Source organism: Dunckerocampus dactyliophorus, chromosome 2, assembly GCF_027744805.1.
Source record: "Dunckerocampus dactyliophorus isolate RoL2022-P2 chromosome 2, RoL_Ddac_1.1, whole genome shotgun sequence".
In the NCBI taxonomy this organism is placed as follows: Eukaryota; Metazoa; Chordata; class Actinopteri; order Syngnathiformes; family Syngnathidae; genus Dunckerocampus; species Dunckerocampus dactyliophorus.
In genome coordinates, this window is record NC_072820.1 from 6,850,796 (window position 1) to 6,872,173 (window position 21,378).

At 39.4% G+C, this 21,378-nt stretch overlaps 3 protein-coding genes across 6 annotated transcripts in view; all 3 read left to right on the plus strand.

Moving 5' to 3' along the window:
* The first annotated feature begins 2,133 nt into the window (after positions 1-2,133).
* Positions 2,134-4,083, plus strand: LOC129168171 (regulator of G-protein signaling 2-like). 2 transcript variants are annotated; one of them, XM_054753142.1, is made up of 5 exons: positions 2,134-2,322; positions 2,391-2,459; positions 2,545-2,606; positions 2,713-2,879; positions 3,062-4,083. In XM_054753142.1, exons 1-5 carry the CDS (start codon positions 2,273-2,275, stop codon positions 3,263-3,265), a joined length of 552 nt encoding a protein of 183 aa, XP_054609117.1. In that variant the 5' UTR covers positions 2,134-2,272; the 3' UTR covers positions 3,266-4,083. The 2 variants fall into 2 exon arrangements, with proteins under 2 accessions (XP_054609117.1, XP_054609126.1); XM_054753151.1 differs by lacking the exon at positions 2,391-2,459.
* A 105-nt stretch (positions 4,084-4,188) lies between these two features.
* On the plus strand, positions 4,189-16,243 carry ro60 (Ro60, Y RNA binding protein). 3 transcript variants are annotated; one of them, XM_054753012.1, is made up of 9 exons: positions 4,190-4,310; positions 4,964-5,558; positions 5,771-5,991; positions 9,802-9,948; positions 10,043-10,180; positions 10,288-10,404; positions 12,083-12,199; positions 13,399-13,545; positions 13,775-16,242. In XM_054753012.1, exons 2-9 carry the CDS (start codon positions 4,982-4,984, stop codon positions 13,925-13,927), a joined length of 1,617 nt encoding a protein of 538 aa, XP_054608987.1. In that variant the 5' UTR covers positions 4,190-4,310; positions 4,964-4,981; the 3' UTR covers positions 13,928-16,242. The 3 variants fall into 3 exon arrangements, with proteins under 3 accessions (XP_054608995.1, XP_054608987.1, XP_054609004.1); XM_054753029.1 differs by lacking the exon at positions 4,190-4,310 and having other exon boundaries at positions 5,043-5,186; positions 5,282-5,558; positions 13,775-16,243; XM_054753020.1 differs by lacking the exon at positions 9,802-9,948 and having other exon boundaries at positions 4,189-4,310; positions 13,775-16,243.
* A 164-nt stretch (positions 16,244-16,407) lies between these two features.
* Positions 16,408-21,378, plus strand: part of cdc73 (cell division cycle 73, Paf1/RNA polymerase II complex component, homolog (S. cerevisiae)) — a 32,903-nt gene continuing 27,932 nt past the window's right edge. Inside the window, exons 1-7 of the mRNA XM_054753042.1 lie at positions 16,408-16,574; positions 16,925-17,030; positions 17,177-17,246; positions 17,375-17,437; positions 18,397-18,449; positions 19,632-19,720; positions 20,765-20,978. Coding sequence (XP_054609017.1) covers positions 16,444-16,574; positions 16,925-17,030; positions 17,177-17,246; positions 17,375-17,437; positions 18,397-18,449; positions 19,632-19,720; positions 20,765-20,978 — 726 coding nt within the window. The 5' untranslated portion in view covers positions 16,408-16,443. The remainder of the gene's footprint in view (positions 16,575-16,924; positions 17,031-17,176; positions 17,247-17,374; positions 17,438-18,396; positions 18,450-19,631; positions 19,721-20,764; positions 20,979-21,378) is intronic.

The window sequence follows — 21,378 nt, forward strand, 5'->3', positions numbered from 1 at the left end:
TAATCTGTCAGCCTTGTTCACTGTAGTTTTCTCGAAGGCACCGCGTTCAGTACTACAAGCAAAGTTTTCCAACTGACTTTATATCACTAGCCAAATTAGAAGAAAGCAGACGAAAACAAACCCAAAAACATTGGCAGGGACCGACGCAACACAAGCCGTTTACAGCTCTGACTTGCCAAATGCACCGTGTACGTAACGAAGCAAGTTAGCTGTAGCAAGTCTGTCTAGGGAGGGGCGGTCGCTGTATGTGACTGACCAATCACAGAGCGTGAAGAGTGAATACATATGTAGTTTCCCAATGAGGATTTTCCTCCATCACGTTACGGATTATGATGAGCTGTACTCGTTTTGTGCTCGTACTCATAAAAAATGCATTATCTGTAACGGATCCTCGTCTATAACGAGTATCCGGCTCATCCCTAGACTTCAGCTTAGATTACATTACCTTAACACTGCATGGAGTCAGCCGTGGCATGTCCGACATGATAGATTGAAAAAAGGTTCTCCTTCTATTGCGTGTGGAGGTGGTAAGTTTTTGGCTTCTTCTTAGTCCTTCTTCCCCACTCCGTTTGAAACGCTTTCTTGAGTTTAGATTAAATAAATTGGAGGTTAACTAGTTAATTCACTATCATGCTATTCTTAAAGTCTCTTATGTCCCTGCAGTGATCCCGTAGCCTGCGGATTAGTGTAATGTGGTGTAAACAAAGAATGATAGGAGTGTAAAAGTGAGTAAAGGGGTGTTATTTCATGTCTTCAGCGCTCTAATAATGGCAAAAAACGTATGTAGCAAGTCATAAACAGGTTTTCTATGCTCTAAGAAATATTCTGTTTATTAATATTTGATTTGATTTAGTTGAACATTTCATTTCATCACATATCACAATTCAAAATGTTCAAAATGAGTAGGAAGAAGCAGAGCTTATTCTATCCTACCCCCTCTTTGTTTCACATCAATTGCTAATACATTTCTTCATTTCGATTCAACATGTTCCCTTTGCCAGCTCTGAATAACACGAGAAAATGATAAAGCAATATAGAAATGTATTACAATGAATTTGACGTTTGTAGATCTGTATGGACAAATTGCTTCAAAATGTTTTTTCTTCATTTTAAAGTTGTATTGGTACATGTTTGTATATGTCTGAGGTATGCTTTTGGGGTGTTAAGTTGCTGTGTGATCAATTTAGTGCTGTTCTCAGTAAGATGACACCGTGAGTCAGACTCTTATGTTGGTATACTGTTATACTGTATATACTGACCTCCCCCAATTTTCAGTGGGTTGACAAACTTGTTGTGAGTGCACTGATAGCTCGTGATTGGCTCCTGCCAAAGAAAGAGCTATCGTTTCTTCACTGGCTCGCAAGTATTTAAACAGTTAGTAGTAGTTCTGAAGTAAAGGAGGTGTCACGAGATTAGAATTTAGTCATCGACCACCAGCACCTCTGTATAAGCCGCATGGGTCAAAATTTAAGAAAAAAGTAGTGGCTTATACGCCAGAATGTACGATATACAGAATAGCCACATTAAATGAAATTAAGCCTGCAGTGTAAAAAGCAAGTTATTATACAGTGTATAGATACAGATATACAGTGTTCCCATTACAAATGCTTTTGAGACCCTGAAAATGGAGGTACTCTGCATAAAACTGCTGTAATTTCTGTCAGGACATGCACTGTAAAAAAAAAAAGAATATTGTAGTGCAGTTGAGAGAGGGTATGATCTGATGCAATTCTAAATATATTTTATCTGTTTAAAATCTGTGCATGAATTGCGGTTAATTGGTTCCAGACCGGACCAGTCTTGCAACTCATGACCAATAGACTTGTGACTAAGCATAGTATTTGGTGAACTAAATTTTATAGACACAGGAAGACTTTTACCCTTGTTAATGTATGCAAAGAATGCAATGGCGACTGGGGGATGATATTTCTGCAGTTAATCAATAAACAAGCACAACTTATTTTGACGCACTTGTATGCTTGTGCCTTCTCTAGGGCTGCATGTAAACAGAGGTAAAAATAGCATGACACACACGAGGAAAAAAAGGCCTGTGGCTCAGAAAGAGGCGTGACGTCTTGACATCACACAGTGATGTTTCACTTTGCCTTCTATCATTTTCAAGAGCCAGACAGGATCAAGTGATGAAGCTGCGGGGATCTGAATTTGACTGAAAAAAACGCCACATACATTATTTTATGAATTTATAGCATTATGCAAACAGTGTCAATCTGCAAGTTCGAATAGAGAAGATGAATAAAATTCATATCAAACAATGGACAGGCTTTGTAAAACATTTCTGGACCTTAAGACTACAAAGAGAATGTAAGTAATGCAGGATTTTTCTGAAATGCAGAAAGAGTCATTGGCATTTTCATGTTTTCTCACTGTAGACATATTGCATGGAAAACCAGAATACATGTCCTCATTCAGTATCCTTCACCATGGAGTAAAATAAACAGGTGCTTGTTTTTTTAAAATTAATATTCAAGGTTACTGTATATACAATGCAAAAAGACAAAATAATATTTGCTTTCTTCTGCGCAGGCACACCACAAGTGAAACACGGTCAGTGGCCGACTCTCTTGAGGTGCTCCTTTCCCAGCAAGGTATTTTTTTAACCTGCTTCCACACAATTCTTGTATTGTGGGTTTTGGTTGGTTGATCTTTATAAGATAAATAATATATTCTTTTTTCAAAAAAAAAAACCAAAAGATGGACAAGCAGCCTTCCGGGCTTTTCTAAAGTCTGAATTCTGTGAAGAAAACTTGGACTTTTGGCTTGCCTGTCAGGAGTTCAAAACCTTGGACAAACCAGATGAACTAAAGCGGAGAGCAGTACGCATTTATGATGAATTCATCAACAATGAGTCTCCTTCACAGGTAAAACTCTATAAGAAGATGCAGAAAAATGTCAGCAAGAAAGAATACAATTCTAGTTATTCACTACAAGCATGTTTTTTAAATAACAACTTTCCTATTCCTATTCCAAACTTAATGTCTGCAGTGAAACCTGCTATTTATTTATGTAATTAATTTATGTATTGCTTCCTATATCTTAACAGGTGAACTTAGATTTTTACACAAAAGATATCATCAGAGAGAATCTCCAACACCCAGCTTCATCGTGCTTTGCGGTGGCACAAAAGAAGATTTACAGCCTTATGGAGAATGGATCCTTCCCTCGCTTCATTCACTCTGAGAGTTATAAAAATCTATTTAAATCCACTTCCAAGCAGCGAACCCTTGGAAACGGCAAAATGCTTTGAGAATGAAGAGCTGTGAATCCAAGATCATCAGCCTTTGTACCGTGGCCTCTATTTTTTGGACAAGGACTGACAACCTGTATGGGTTTTTTTCTGCAACAGTACAGGGATGTTACAGGAACATATCACACTGCTGGTTTGTGATGTCATCTAAGTCATGTAGTGACATCTAAACTCAAATGTAAGTAGCATTAACTGTTGCAGAAAATCAGAGTCAATTGCACATGACTGCAGGTCTCTTTTGTATTTTATGTACGGTTGCTGATAGGGGCAAACATGCAGCACTGTCCAAACACTCCAAACACCAAAATGTTCCAAAGCCAATAATATCAGAAAACATATGCAATGGCAAAATGCTTCAAAATCAAAAACAAATGCAAAAGAAAAATGCTGCAAAGGCCAAAAACACATACAAACTCCAACTGCCACCACGGGAGCCAAACCTGCAGGATGACTGTTTTTAAGGTACATATTTCTTTATGTCTTTGTTTAACACCGTGACCAAGTGTACATCCAGCATGCATTATTTTTAATTTGCAGCATTTCTCTGTTACATTTGTTTTACAGTGTTTGTGTTTTTGGATCATTTCTGTGTTTGGAACGTTTGGATGTTGCTGCTATTTTCTCCTGCAGGCCACCGTAATTATTATTGTAAATTGTCTGCTCATTGATGTATGCAATGCAATGGAAAGCATTCCAATGATATCGTTCATAAAGGGTGGAGGAAATTTATAATCGTCGTCTGCTGCCATCCAGTGGATCGTAATATGATGTGACTTCTGTTAAAAAGGAAGCAGTCCTAATAAGCAACAAACCGGTGGATAATGTAATTGTCGAGAAGAAGGAGAGGGGGCGGTAATGCACAACAAAGGACACAGGAAGAAGAAGACAAAGAAACTACAACAATGGGGTGTGTAGTTTTTCATCATGTGTGAATGAACCCAGTTTCCCAGCATTCATTGCGGTACAGTCTCCAGTTGTCTCCGTGAATATCAGAGGGAGGCCTTTCAACGGGTACATACATTAAACCCAGTGCGCCTATATTGCGGTAAGTGTATGTTTTATGCTCTGTATCTGCTGGGCGCTATGTTTTCACGAGCGTGGGTTACACACTGAGTGTTTCGTAGCAAAGACAGAACTTAAGTCGAGTTAACTTAGCAAAATCGCTAGCTCCCCATCCCAGACTATCTCCATCCAGCCTCCAAACAGACCAGCTGGTGTCCGGTGTTGTTTGTACTGTTGTTTTTGCTCACATGGGGTATCGAACATTTGAATATATGATTTCACATTCAGGCGTTATCAAGCAATGGTGCGTTTCTTTAATGTATTCGAGAGCAGACAGCTAAGCTTACTAAATTCACATTATCTTCACCACGCTCGGTTGCTGTCTCAACAGGGGTAGCAAACATTAGCATAGTTACGATCAACTTATCATGTTTGTTGTTTACTTGGTAGCCTGCGTCTGTCTTTGTGTATCATCATGTCCCTTAATCGGCTTTAATCTATTTTTGTCAATGCACTGAGGGAAACCGTTAATGTTGTCAGTGAATTTAAAGCACTATTTTGTCGGCCAGTGAAGACTAGATCTACAGTAAAGATTACTTATTGTCCATCCTAGGTTTAATGGTACAAATGTATGCTTTCTGTGATGGAGCATGTGTTGGATTGTTTTACTTAATCTCATTTGCCTCTTTTATTCAGGTTGCCCCCTGCACGACAATGGAAGCAACGGGACGTTCTGTATCAAGCAACCACACTTTCAACTCCTCAGGTGATGACTCTCAATGGGAGGTCAGTGACAACATTAAACTGTGTCGCTTCCTCTGCTATGGCTCGGAGGGAGACAAATACACTGCCAGAGAGGAGAATCATCCCAGCATGGACAGAGTGGGAGCCCTGCTTGCCCTGCTTCAGGAAGGCCAAGGTGTTTTGGTCGTGGAGGAAATAAAAAGATTTGCTCAAAATGGGCAAGCAGTCAGACTTGACCCTTGTATATTTGCCTTGGCTTTGTGCTCGCAGCACTCTGAGGTGAAGACCAGACAGGCAGCATTCAACGCGCTGAGGGAAGTTTGCCAGGAACCTGCCCATCTGTTTTCTTTCATTCAATATAAGAAACAATTAAAGGAGGACATGAAGTGTGGAATTTGGGGACGTGCCCTAAGGAAAGCCGTGTCAGACTGGTACAACGGGCAGGATGCTCTGAGTCTTGCTGCGGGTGTGACCAGATGTAAACAGAGAGAGGGGTGGTCACACCAGGATTTACTCAGGCTCTCTCACACCAAACCAGCTCATGAAGGTAAAGGCTATGTATGCTACTTTCACCTCAACGAATGCTACTTGGTTAGATGAAAATTTTTTATGAGAAGGTATTGAATCATATGATCCAAACACATTGAGAATCTCACAAATCGCTGTAAATTGTTGCAGGCTGTTGCATAAAGATGAGTGGTATTTTCATTACCTCCTTGATTGTTTTATTTACCTTGACTCCATGTCTGTTTCTTCTAGCTATTGCCTTGATCAGCAAATATGTAACAAAGGGATGGAAAGACACCCAAGTGGCATACACCGATAAAGACAACTCAGACGAGGTTGTCAAAGTGCTTTCATATCTTGAAGTGGTGGAGAAGGTCAAGCACAGTTGTGACGAAACGGAGGTCATCAATTTGATTGAGGAGCACAAATTGGAGAGGGAGCAGCTTCTCACAGACCACCTCAAGTCCAAATCAGTAAGCGTTTGTTTGCATGATGTTGTATTGAGTACTAGTGACTGCCAGTGAAGCTTTATGTGAAGCACCGACGCTTTCCATCACATCCGTTCATCAAGGCCAAAGCTTCTTGAGGCTTCATTTGCTCGACTAATCCATCGAGTGTACAAAGATTATAAAACAAGACAAACTGTTAGAATGACATTGTTTCACCATGCAGTCGTCCCTCGTTTGTCGCGGTTAATTGGTTCCAGATCAGAGCGTGATAAGTTCATTTTCACCAAGTAGGATTCAATATTAACATTGCTATTGTCTCAACAGTGGAACGTGCCTGACACCTTGTGGCCAGTGTAGTAGAGCACAACTGTACTGAAATGGCACAGTGAACATTCACACAGGAGCTGCTGTCAGCCACAACTCCAGCCAGTCACTGGCACTCTCCACACTGATAACCATGCTAACACGCATCAACTCTACAGTAGCTAGCTGATGACACACATGTCACTTCCCAGGCCCTGCACACAACGTCACCAATATTACACTACAGTATAAAAAAGGAATTGTAAATGCCTTTTATATTTGTATTTTTCATTCATTCAGCCATTTTTATGGTTGAAAATGCTTAATTTAGGCAAAAATAATGGTGATCCAAATATAAGGCATTCAGAACATACAAAGACATTTGTAGTACTCTCTACACTGGTCGCTAGATGTCAGTAATGTTACTGGAATGTTCAGTGAGACACAAGCACCAGACTTGATCTCCAAAACAACAGGCTTTATTCCAGGTTAAAATAATTTCACAATAGGCACGATAATCCCAAATAAAAATCTCTAAAACACGGGCTACTCTTGCAGCCGTAACACACGCCAACCACCAACATCACTCCCCTGTCCATCCCGCAACTCAGCTCCCCCAGGGAACACACGTGAGCACAAGTCTTATTTATGTCTTAAATGGCTTACTCTGTTATGTCCACCAGTAATGTCAGTGGAAAGGTGACCATAGGGGTGTTATTTCATGTCTAGAGGGCTCTAATGTTAAAAAAACATATTTAGACGGTAACTATGAAACTTCCATTTACAATAAAGAATACTACGTCATAATGGTAATGGTTGAATTTATTTGAACATGCATACAAAAGTTACATTGGAGTATATCACATAATACAATTAGCAGTTCCACATTTCCAAAAGGAGTAGGAAAAAGCAAAGCTTATTTAATCCACCCCCCCATCTGTTTCACTTCAATTGCAATATAGTGTTCCCTCATTTAACCCGGGGATTAGGTTCCAAAAACACCAGTGTTAAGTGAAATCCGTGTTGTGGAAGTTGATTTTTTTTTCTGTTTTTTTTTTTTCATTATGTATTTTTTCGTTTACAGGATATGTTTTTTTCATTTATTGTGTGAATGCCTTCAAAGGCATTAGGCTTATAAAATTCTGTTTTTATAAGCCTAAATTTTTCAACTTATTCCAAATATTTCAACACAAAAATGTTCCACTTATTCACACAACGTGTGCTCTCTTTTCTCCATGTTTTTAAAATTTCCACATTTCCCAAAATTGAAAAATGTCCACAAAATGTTCTCATTGAAAATGAATGGGCTATTTTTCAAACATCCACAGTTCCTACAATTTTCATTTCCATTTTCTATACCGCTTCATCCTCATTAGGGTCGCGGGGGCATGCTGGAGCCTATCCCAGCTGACTTCGGGCGACAGGCGGGGTACACCCTGGACTGGTCGCCAGCCAATCGCAGGGCACATATAGACAAACAACCATTCACACTCACATTCACATTCATACCTATGGACAATTTAGAGTCGCCAATTAACCTAACATGCATGTTTTTGGGAATGTGGGAGGAAGCCAGAGTGCCCGGAGAAAACCCACGCGCACACGGGGAGAACATGCAAACTCCACACAGAAATGCCCAGGGGAGAATCGAACCCAGGTCTTCCCGATCTCCGGGCTGTTCCTGTATTGGCCAACGTGCTAACCACTAGACCACCGTGCAGCCTACAATTTTCAACAAATTCAAAACATTCCAATTATGAAAATGTTCCACTAACAAAGCACTTCAAAATTCATTATTTTAGACATTCAAAAAATGTCTACTTTTTCCACATTTTCCAATTTTCCGGAACCCAAATTTTTCTTTTTCTAAGAAAACCTTCACGGTCCACATTTCTCAACCAATTCAAGCCATTCCAACATCAAACTGTTCAACACGTTGAGGACATTAATTGTATCTATTTTTCAATTTTAACAAATTTTGAATTTTGAAAAATTCTCTTTTTTTGTAACGCCAGTTACCTTTTATGAAGATGCTACTATTTCCCAACTTTCATCCGATTCACCTCACTCCAACATCAAACCATTCAACAGCCAGGACAATCATGCTATGATCCACAGTAAAAAAATTCAAAATTTTTCCAAAATATAAAATTTTTCCTAATGCTGCATTGTTTCAATGGGCTTCTTCCAATGGACGGCCGATTCAATTTTTCAACCGTTCACGACATTCAGACCCCCAATATTTATACTAAACAAAAATTCAACATTTTCCCCAAATTCACCCTTTTCGCTAAAACTAATTACCTGCTACTGCTGCCACATTTCTCAACCTTGACGATCCAGATGGCTTCCAACGTTACTGGCATGACAAGGAGATCCCACCTGAGATGTTTTCTACCCGGCACAGTGGAGGGGGGTCCATCATGATCTGGGGTGCTTTTTCATTCAGTCGAACACTGGAGCGTCAGATGGTGCAGGGTTGTCAAACGGCGGTTGCTTACGTGCAGATGTTTTGCAGCGGGCATCCCTCATGACTGAGGGCCCTCGTCTGTGTGGTAACAGCTGGGTTCTTCAACAGGACAACGCTGCAGTTCGCAATGCTCGCTTGACCAAGGACTTCTTCAGGGAGAATAACATCACTCTTTTGGACCATCCTGGATGTTCCCCTCATTTAAACATTTGGGGATGGATGGCACGGGAAGTTTCTAAAAATGGCCATCAGTTCCAGACAGTTGATGCCCTTCATGAAGCCATCTTCACCACTTGGAGCAATGTTCCCACTAGCCTCCTAGAAACACTTGCATCAAGCATGCCCAAACCAATTTTTGAAGTGATTCACAAGAACGGTGGAGCTACTCGAGTCCAACTGAGAAAATGTTTTGTTCTGGTTTGGAGAGTTTTTCATTATTTTTTGAGCGATGGTCTTAAAACTTTTGATCAGCTGGCTAAACAGCCTATTTCAGTTCAATTGTTGTTTTCAATAAATAACTTTTTCAAACTGCTTTTTGTCTCACTCCCCCTTCTTGCTTTTGCATATTGTAGCGCTGCTTAAAACCTCATTAACCTACAGGGAAAACACAGCAAATTCCCAATCGGGAGCATCCCAGTGTACAGTCATGGAAAAAATGATTAGACCACCCTTGTTCCTTCAGTTTATTGATACACTTTAATGCCTGGTACAACTAAAGGTACATTTGTTTGGACAAATATAATGCTGATAACAAATATAACTCATACGGGTTTAAGAGCTGATATCTAGCAACTTCTGTGGTTTTCTTGATAATAACCAAAATCACAAGTTCTTACATGAATAGCTATAGCATTGCACTGCCAAAAAAAATGTATCTCTTATGAACTATATTTGTAATTTTTTTCCATGACTGTTGTGTTTCTTAAAGACTTTATACAGAAATGCTGGAGAAATAAAAATTCTAGTATGCTTCCACACATGCAAAGTATTTTTTTCCATTACAATGTTTCACAGTAAAGAGTGGTTTTTTTTTTTTTTTTTTTTTTTTTTTTTTTTTGAAGGTCTGGCGCGCGTTGTTAAAGGAAATGCCTCTTCAGTCAGTACTAAAGATCCTGGGAAAGATGACGGCCAAAAAGGTGCTTCAACCTGAGAGTTTGGAAACACAGGCGCTGTGTGAGAGAATCCAGAGTGAAGCAGCGCTGAAGAAGGCATGAAGAAAAGTTGTGCTCATTCACTTACATGCTTGATGTGTCTAGTTTTTTTATTTATTTTGTAACCAATGGTCATTGTGGTTTTCTCTAGGCTAAGGTACACCCTTTCAGCATCCAACTGGCTTGTGAAAACTACAAAAGAGGCCAAGGCTATCAGGGTAAAACAAAATGGGCAGCCGATAGCAGTATCCTCAAAGCCCTGGACTCTGCCTTTTATAAGAGTTTCTTGGTAAGTTGTATGCGTAATGAAAACTTGTGCCTCACTCACAAAGAAGACAGTATACATTAGCACCTAACACATTAACACATAGCATCTAACACATTTTTCTTTGCCAGAATGTGGAGCCAGTCGGTAAAAACTTTGTCGTGGCTGTTGACGTGAGCACATCATTGACCAGTGTTCTCCCAGGGACGTCAGTCAGCACGGCCGTCGCTGCCGCAGTAATTGCAATGGTAAGACATGTATTTACAACCGGAACAGCTGCTCATTCAAGCATGGGTTTTTGGACATCCCTTCCAAGTTAAGGAGTTTGTTGACATACTCTGGATTCCTACCAAATTCCTTCTACAGTGTGGTTATTTTTATTCACTGGCCCACCAGGCGTGCCTAACTGTTCCAGAAAGGAATGTTTGTAACGTCACAACAGACAGTATGTCCTGCTGTCCTGCTGTCCTGCATCAGTTTGATTGGTTTAGCAAGATCACTGGTAGTGTTAGTATTTGTGAGGTGATTTCGCCACAATTGAGCGATCTGCGGGGGGAGTACTTCCCCACACAAACGTTCCTTCTCCTCACAATGACAACATTTTATTCACATTATGTCAAGTCAATTTCCGCAAGATTCTGCATTTTAACAGTAGATTCAGTTTTTATTGGCCAATTCCGCGATTCTGTCAACGTGGAATCATAGGACCCTACTCGATACTGATGAGCAAATCAATCTCATCTATTGAGGCGAGTGTAACAAAAAGTAAACAATATTTCTTTATTATAAGACTATCAAAGCACTTGAAGGCTTTATCTAGATGGAGACTATGCTTTCACGCTTAACGCGACTTTTCTTTTTTCGTCTGCACCTGCTCTTTTCCCAAGGGTATCGTCTCTTTACAAGACAGAGTTGTGACAGGTTACACAATTATGTGGAGCTACTGTGGACAGATGATTCGGTCGCTTGCATAAGTTTTCATAAAGTGTGTTTATGTTGTGATTAAATTTTAATCTAGCATTTAAATTGACTGTTAGCAACTAGCTCTAGGTTACATTTTTTTCAACCAAGAAAATATGTATGTAGTGTGTATATAATTATAAAATATAAGTATACACTACCGGTCAAAAGTTTTAGAGCACGTCACCACAATTTCTCTGGAGGAAAAACCTAAATTTTTAAGTGTTAAGATGGTCTGTGTCTCTTCCATTGTTAATTCCCTTTTTTCTTGACAGTTTGGTGGTAACAAATTACTTTCTCCAGTACAATGATGTTCAACTGATGTTCATGAGGGTATACTACCACAGTGTGTTCCAAACACTGTTTGTATGCAGACAGAGGAGGTAGTAAGTACTCCAGAACTTGGAACACTTGTAGGTATTATTTGCACCAACTGCCAAGGCTTGATCAACTTCCATTTCTGCAGAACAGGTTTAAATTGTTGACCCATTTTGTGGTCACTAAAACAGGCCGGTTTGTATAATTCTGAAACATACATTTTTCAGTTTTGGGTAATGTTACTTTTTTTTAAATTTATGTATTTTTTTTTTACCTCTGGCACTTCACCACTTACCTTTGGACCATTTTAAGCTATTCATTGGACTTGAACAACTTCAATTTCAGTAAATAACTGGAAAAATTGGGAACTGGAAAAAAAAACAAAAAACTTTTGACCAGTAGTGTACATAATTAGGGCCGGCGTTCATGGCTGGATATGTGCATGGACACGCACATGTGCATGGGCACTCACACAAAAGGAGTCTCAGAGAAGCACGCGTGCATGTGTGTGTCACATGGGGCGTAGCTAATGTGCCTGGAGCAGGAAGAGGGCAAATATAATGCTGTTGCAAACAGTCACTTTAATAAGGAGATGTTTTGATTTCTGTATTTGTTTGTGTCTACAGTATTCCCTTTGTGTCCATATAGGTGTTTGTGAAAACAGAGGCCAACACACATGTGCTGGCGTACTCTGAAGGAGCTTTGAAGCTGTGCTCTGTATCTGCTGACATGACTCTGGCGCAAACTACCGATGAACTAGTGAAGGTACCAAACCTGAAAAGACATTACAGTTAAAGATGTCTAATATTTTATGTTATTCATATATCATTCACAAAATCAGCAAACTTGCACTCTAGCTAGTAGGGGTGTCACGAGACACTCGTGTCACGAGCGCACAAGATGAGATTGTAACATTACTTGTAAGAAAAGTAAAATGCAAAAATATGACTGGGCAAACATGACTGACATTACTTTAACAAAACAACGCAGGTGCATTTTGAAATGTTTACTGTACAAAAAATTTATGCCAAACGATATTATTGTCAACATTTTTGGAGACCAAATAACCCACGAATGTTATAAGATATCATAATATATCATAATAATGCAATATTTTCTTCAATATGTTATCTTTCACTCTGTTAAGTTGTGGAATTGCCGTTGGTGACATGCATGTTCTCACAGGCAATTTGTTCTAACGTTTGCAGCATTTCTTGAAATGCTGGCTTTTCAACTGTATTAAAGAGCAGCATTTCTTTTGCAATGGCTTTCTGTGAACGCACAGCATTTTCCGGTCTTCCGTTTTCCGTGTATTTACTTTGCCGACCAAATGTCTCATTGAGTTTTGACTGTCGGGACAGAGGCTCTGCATCTCGATCTGTAGTTTTTTTCCTAGATGGGAAAACTGGGTCGGGTGGATATATTTGCGGTGGGCAAGTTCGTTTTGTTGCCTTTTATGTTGCTACCACTTTGAAATAAATTTGGCATACTGGCTTGTTCGTGTTGATGGGCTCACCTTGCTAACCTTGAGGGCTGTGGCGTTTGGCTTTGAAAGCATCTTTTTCCCTCTTAGCTTTTACGTTACCTTGCATTGCTGTTCACGGAGCAACACTCTTTTGCTGTGTGTGAATTCATGCTAGCAGACCCCACCGTTGGTCTATGGAACACCGTTGCTCTATGAAGCGTCTAGGTGCTGAACGGAATGAAATCTCTTCCTGCCTGTTTGGAGGCGAGGGACAAGGAAAACAGACATGCATGCACATGGCAATATATGGAATCCGGCAAAATTATCCAGTTCATTTTCAATTATCATGTGATTAATTTATTTATGATCCCTAAACGTTTTTTTTCTGAAGGAGAAATCTTGTCACGTTTTAATTTCGGAAGATCTCCTGACACCCTTACTATTTGTCAGCAAATCTTGCTCTTGAGCGCTGACCTTTGCATTTAATTGTATGTTCCAGATCCCTGGGGGGAGCACTGATTGCACTCTTCCCATTACGTGGGCCACAAAAAAGGGCAAAGCTGTGGATGTGTTTATCATTCTCACCAACAACCCAGTGTGGACTTTCACTGCCAGCCCCGTGGAGACTCTGAAGAAGCACAGACAAGTACATTTAGTTTGTTCAATGATTGCCAATTGAATGATGTAGATTTATGTGTATGCATTGTTAAGTAATGAAGGAAGATCTGGTATTTCCAAAAATGATCACCGCAAAGATGCGTCAAAGTCACATTTACTACATAATTGTTCTTATTGTGAAATCACAGATTTAAATTAGCTCTTTAGGTACATCTAAAGACAGTAATGTATATTTTTTGTGTGCATTTTCTCACCAGAAAACAGGATGCCGTTCCAAGTTGGTGATGTGTGGGATGACATCAGTCGGCCACACCATCGCAGACACGGAGGACAGAGGTCTACTGATTATCAGCGGCTTTGATCTTGGTGCCTTTAGCGTCATTCGTAACTTAGCACAGGATCTAATGTAAAAGTGTTTGAAACATGGAATTGCATCATTTGACTAAAACATGAAGGAACACAGCGAAACGACTTGGCTCAGAATAGAATATATAGTGTACCAAGCACTAATCCAGGAAGACAAAGTGTCCAGCAGGCTGGACAACACTCTCAAAATATAATGTGCATATGTTTTATGGCTTGAAAAGGTAATTATAACATATGACTGCATGTAGTGCTGCTAAAATTTCAGCTCAGACAGCAATACTTTTTCATTTGCTGTTGAAATGCTGAGACATGTGAGCATTGTCAACATCAAGACAGATGGCATGATGGTCATACCCTGCTACTGAGTGCAGCATCATGTAAAATGTAGTGGCTTTTGATTGGCTGTAGTGACATGTTCTATACAGAGGCTTAACAGCAGATGTAGCCTGTGTTTATTAGAAGGGGATTTATAGTAATAGGGTGATGATTTAGCAAGGCTGGTGTAAAGGTATTTTATAAGGTTTTTCCGCTGATTCTCTCAAGTGATTAGACATTACCAGGTTTCCTGCATTGGAAAGGAAAAGCACCAACGTTTGGAATTTTCCATGTTAAATTCTCAGATTTGTGTTCTGAAATGTTGAATGAGTACATTGCTGTTTACAGTTCCATTTACTCGCTGGAATGACTGTTGGTTGTGTTAATTTTCTTTCCACAATGTCAAATTAATTTTGAGACCAGTTGAAAAAATGCAAGATTTACATTTTGCACTGAAGGAAAATAAATAAATAAATGGGAGAGCGACAGGGGAAAAATTGGAGTGAGCAGTTTAGTGCAAACAAGCATAAAAGTGAAATAGGCTGTTCATCAGCTGATGAAAACTAAGACCACAGCCTTTCAAAAACAAAATTTTGGCAAAAATGTGGATTCATTGTCATTTTTTGTCAGGTATTCACACTGTCATGATCTCTTGATGGCAAAGCTTTCCATCTTTGAACGCAGCCAGATTGTTGAGCTGCATAAGCAAGGCATCATGTAGCACGGCATTGCTGCTGAGTTTGGACGCAGTAAGACGGTCATTTTAACCTTCTTAAAAGATCCTGTGTGTTACGGGGGGGGGGGGGATGCACCAGCCTGAGCCGGAGGTTCCGATTGGCTGCTAAGACACAAGACCATCCTCGGCCCAAATGAAGGTTGTTACTGATACGGAGTGCAATCCAATAACCAACAGACGGCATCTGCGAAAGAAGGATTTTAAGAACAAAAAATGTTCTTCAACGTTACAAAATTGCCCGTTTTGAATTTGCACAAGAGCACGGGAGAACATGGGACATTGAAAGGTGGAAGATGAGATCCCACATGGGAACAAAGAAGCTTCAGGTCCTGCAGGGGTGTCAAATGGCAGTTGGCTGTGTGGAGATGTTGCAGGGGGCATCCCTCATGACTGAAGGCCCTCATCTGTGTGGTAATGACTGTGCTTTTGAACAAGACAACACTGCAGTTCACAATGCCTGCCTGACAAAGGACTGCTTCCAGAGGAATAACCTCTTTTTCTGGCCATCCTGTATGTTCTCCTGATCTCCATCCAATTGAGAACATTTGTGGATGGACAGTTCCAGACAGTGGATGCCCTCCGTGAAGCCATCTTCACCACCTGGAGCAACATCCCCACTATAGCCTCAAGTAAACACTGCCGTCAGGAGCTATCAGTTCCCTTGTCAGATGTTTTGCTATAAAAGTAATGTTGTTGCCCTGAAATGCAGTTTTTTTGCATTTTTCTTTCCCATTTGTAGTGTTTTAGTTATTGGAGCAATTGGGTGTTCTCAGAATTATGTACACCACATTTTAAAAAACGCCAATATTAGTTTTTTAACCATGGGAAAAACCTCTTTTACAACAATAGTTTAGCATTTTTTATGTAAGAAGCAAAACATTTAAAGTAAAATACAACTCTGAAATCAAATGGAACAGAACTTGGTAAAATTAAATTTACAAATGTAATTGTAGGGCATATATTATTGTAGCACCTGTAATACATAAAAACAATGTTTTGTTTGGTCAGGTAATCGTACTTATTGCCACAATAGCAAACGGCAAACGGTTGAGTTTTTTCCATCCAGTACTGATGTAAATTTCAATGATTTAAACATGATCTGGCCACTGATCAAAGTGATACAAAACAAAAGTGTGGATTTGGGCTGTAATGCTAATACAATCTGTTATGGTGAAGCTCTGATACAACAACTAGTTGCGTGTTTTTAAATAACTTGTTGAACGGCACATTTTCCTGTTGTCTTCTGTATGCTGCTCATTATTTGTAGTGCTTAAATCCTAATAAACACTAAGATGATGTTCGTATTCTAATGGTTTGTCTTTATATGGTTTCTATTTGGGCATAAGAAGGTCATAGGAATGATGACTAATACTTTGAATTATGGTTCCAAATTTGGGGGAAGCAGTGTAAAAAAAAAATGAAGCGTTAATTCCATTCAGGCAGCCAGCGAGGACACCTTATGTTGATTACAGGGGACCTTCGCAACACACTTCTACAAGACAAGTGAAGATGGCGGATGTGTTGAGTGTTCTTCGCCAGTACAATATCCAAAAAAAAGAAATCGTTGCAAAAGGAGATGAAGTTATATTTGGAGAGTTCTCCTGGCCAAAAAATGTCAAGACCAACTATATAATCTGGGGGTAAGTCAACGATTGTTTTATTACTCGAATATAGTTTGCAGGCCTGCAGCTTATGTATCGGTAATGCTCCCGAGAAGGGTATGGCTAGCTATAAGAAGCTAACATCAACTCATACTGTGTACACTTTGCTGTAAGTAAACGGATTTGCTTTACATATATGTCCACCACTATCATGCCTCATGTAATAGGCATTACACATGTCTCAAGGACAAATACAGTATAGCATTGTTAACTTTTGTCAATCAACTTGATGTGTTTTGAATAGCTGAATGTTTTTCATGTGTGCAAGTTTTTTAAGTAGCACCGGTTGTGCGTTGAGCAAATAATCACATTGTACTTTATCCCTCCAGAACTGGTAAAGAGGGCCAGCCCAAAGAGTACTATACATTGGACTCTATTTTGTTCTTGCTCAACAATGTGCATCTTCCACATCCGTCCTACGTACGGAGAGCAGCAGTAAGTGTTGGGCACGATTATGTCATTGTCAACATGTTATCTAGCTTTGACTTTTTGGAGCTGTCTTGCATCTAACAAACACATCAGCAATTGTGCTGAAGCCACTGTTGGTTGTTGAAATGGATTTGTCCTTTATATTTTTATAGACAGAGAACATCCCTGTTGTTCGAAGACCTGATCGAAAGGGCTTGCTGTCTTACCTCAATGGCGAGAGCTGTAAGTAGCATAAGAACAGGGAAACTCGTTTAGAAGTTGTCCCTTTATGACAAGTCATCACTATATATCACTTTTATACACTTTAAGAAGAAATTCTATTCAAGTTCCTGGATGTTGTGTCTTCACAGCGACATCGACTAGTATTGACAGAAGTGCACCCATAGAGATAGGTCTGCAAAGACCCACACAAGGTAAGTTTTTGTTTCCATCAGCTTGGATGTGTGTGTGTTATTTCAAACTTTCAGTAGTTGATTGTTGTCTAGTTGTCTGGTGGTTGATTTTTATCAAACCATGTCTTTAATATGACCATTTCATCCTTGACCTTTTTAATTAGTTCTTGTGTGCTTTCCCCAGAACAAAATGCAGTGGTATCATCCACAAATAATACCAACTTTTAAGTCCTTTCTCACTTTATAGATGTCGTTGATATACAAATTGAACTTGATAACATTGATAACCCTTTGAATTGTTGTCATTTTGATTCCATTACAATCAGTTGATGTTTTTGCTTTAAAATTTTTGACAATGTCAGTGATTTCCTTTTTAGTTACATCTGTGAGAAACATAGAATTGAGATTCTTGTCTATGGTTTCATTCCATTCCTCCATAGTCCAGAGTTTTGGAATTTCTTCTTCCAGTTTTGGTCCAATATTTACTAAATAATTGTTAAGCATTTCACCTACCTCATTCATATCATCCTTATTAGTGTTTCCAACCATAAAATCCTTATAATACTTTTTAAGATGTCCCAAGTTGCTCTAATGTTATTTTTATTCTTATCTAGTAAATTACTATAATATTCCCTCTTGCACACCCTCAAGATTGTTGTCAACTTATTTCTGCTTCTTTAGTCTGTTGAATGAATCATTTTGTTCTACGTATTCTTGTTCTTGCAGGCGTTTTTTTAGTCCTTTTGTCAGCCATGGCTGGTTGTTTTTCTTTTGCTGCTTGGACTTTTCTTGCCAGGGACAGTTCTTATCGTAGATTAAAAGGGTGGCATATCTACAAACTGTGTGTTTGCACACAGATTGTCTTGTGAGTGTGTTGTTTCTGTGTTAGATAATCACAAACACGTTGCAGTACTCATTCCAAACAGTGGAAAAAAATTCAATTTCTAACACAATATTTGCATTGTTTTGATCTCTCTTAGTGAAAAGAGCAGCTGATGAAGTGTCTTCAGAAGCCAAAAAACCGAGGATTGAGGTGAATAGTTCTCTAGACTTAACAAAAATGTTAACTTTTTTTTTAATTTAACGATTTATTGTTAATAGGGGTGTCACGAGACACTCAGTCCACGAGATAATACATGAGATTGGGTTTACGAGATGAGACTTTAACATAAATTAAAAAAAAAAAAAAAAAGTACAATGAAAAAAATATATGACAATATATTGCCATCTACTAATTTAATTTTTACTACATTACCTTGCATTGCTCTTCGGCACTCTGTGTGTGTGTGTGTATACCAGCAGCCCCGCCTCCACCCACTGAAAGAAAGAGACTTTATGACTAACAAAAGGGCTCACTACGTTCATGCCGTTTTTCTGTGGAACAAATGCACCAAGGTGCTGAAACCAACATACAGAATGAACAGTCTTCCTACCTGTTTGGAGGCGGGAGATGAGGAAAACAGACTGGCATGCTCATGGCAGTATATTAAGGACGACAAAATTATTATTAAAAAAAATCGTTCAAGTTTTAATCTTGCGAGATCTTGTGACACCCCCAATTGTTATTATTTATTACTTTTATGTATTCATTTTAGTACATAATAACTAACATAATGCTTTGTGGTATTGATCAGAATAAGAGGTGTGCCATAGTAGTAGAAGTAGAGGTTAGTAGAGGGTTGCTGAACTTCCCATCACTGGCGTCATGTTGTTCAATTGGTCACTAACTAATAAATCAACAGGGACGTTTGCAGCTAAGTATTGCGCTCAATTATGTTTCAATCGTTTCAGAATGGAGTGAACAAATTTTGCACAAACAATTCATTCTAGATGGCATACTTTGCCGCTTTTCAAATAAGATTTTCAGACAATTGTTTTGGGCATTGACGCTGTGTTGGGTTGTGGGTTTGCTGATGCATAAAAAAGTTACAAAGGGCAGAAAGACATGCTGACGGGTGATTCTTTTTCAAAATAAAATAACCTGCAGATATGCATGAATCAAAAAACGGTTCTCAAAAGTTATTGTTTTTTGTGGCCCAGAACCAAATGAGCTTAAGCCCGGTACTGGAATGCGGTGTAGTGGTTGGAGACATATCCTGTAAAAGACCGTTGAGTGCTTTCTCACTAACCGTCACTTGGAGAATCACTGTCGTGTAATGCTGTATTGTTTTATTTTTATTTCTTGTAATTTCGTGTTCTTTGCATTCACCTTCAGGATGAGGAGCGAGTGCGTCTGGACAAGGAGCGTCTGGCTGCTCGTTTGGAGGGCCACAAAGAGGGCATTGTACAGACCGACCAGATCAGGTAATGTTATATATTCTCTGAGAAGTCATCATCATCTTACATCATCTTAAACACATGCCATTTTTTCCCTCCAATTAAAGCAATTCCTAGGTTTCGTATTGGCATGTCTGTGACATGCTTCAGTCAAAATACCCCAAGGATCAGGCATTATAGCATACTCCGGCCTTGTCCACACAGAAATGAAACAAAACATTTTTATTCGTCACTGTTTTGAAATGTTACCTGTCAACACAGGATTGTATCAAGCATTATTCTTTTCCACACGAATACACCTTAGGAGTTGTTTCCAAAAAAAAAAAGTCAGATATTTTTGTGGCTGTCCGGTATGTGTCTGTGTGTGGATGCAAGGCTGTATAGGTATTTGTTGTGGGTGTTGTGCTGTCTCATACAAGAGTCACTTTGCATTCCTCCCCCTCTACTGCAGTAGCAGGCAGACATTTGTCAGATGTGTGGGCAGAGAGTGCGAGAAGTTTCGGCCATGTTGAAATAAAAGTTTGATCGAGACAATTACAGTCCTAGACCCACACGGGAGGGAAAGAACTGGATCAGACATGACGTCAAGAAATTACATCTCTCAACCTTGGGGTAGACAGCTCTACTGCACTCCCAGCATAATCCATTTTATATAATTATGTGTGACGACAGTCTGTGCATCCAACAACACCACAGCTCCGCTAAACATTTGGTTTAGACATGGTAGAGGTTCCATGTAGGAGCCTGCCGGAGAAGGCAATGGTGAATCTTCGCACAGAGAACTTCCAAGTCACGGGTGGAAAAACCTGGCGTGACGGAGGTCCTATGAAAATTAGACAGTTGCCTCACAGTCATAGGGCCAAAATCTGATCTTTTCAATTTTCTCCCACATTTTTCGACAAGACTGCTGACGCAAAAATAAGATGGTTGCGTAATTTCATACCTGATGGTTGGCAGGCACTCCAGAGACATGCGTATGTTTATAGCAGCAATTAAAAAGTCAGTTTTCCATATGTCCCCTTTTGAAACAACTGCGTGTTGTCTCAAACTGTCTTCTTCCTCCTCTTGTAGATCTCTGTCTGAGGCCATGTCAGTGGAGAAAATTGCAGCCATCAAAGCCAAGATTATGGCCAAGAAACGGTCCACCATCAAAACAGATTTGGATGATGACATAACTGTAAAACAGAGAAGCTTTGTGGATGCGGAGGTGGATGTGACAAGAGACATTGTCAGCAGAGAAAGGGTGTGGAGGACAAGGACAACCATTCTCCAGAGCACTGGAAAGGTCAGAGTCCACTTGGCATTAATAGCATTAAATCAATTTGATGTTTCTTTGCAAACGGATGTTTTCTTCTTTCGAATGGAATACATTGTGTTAGGTTGGGTAATTCACTTGTGTGTAGTAAATAAGTAATTGTCTTTTATAAGGCAAAAAGTTGGCACTCAGTCATTAAAAAAATGTAGGTGAACCTTGAAAAAACAATTATTTAACAAAAACTTATTTTTCTACGAGCAAAAAAAAAAAACAGGAGGCTGGAGTTCTATTTCAAATTATTCATGATGACAAATGCAATAACATAATTGATCCTCCTGAGGAGTTGAGTGCTCAGGCAGATTTTCAAAAAATGTTTGGTTATACTATATTCAGATCTGCCGAGTTTGAGATTATAGTACATTTTAGATAT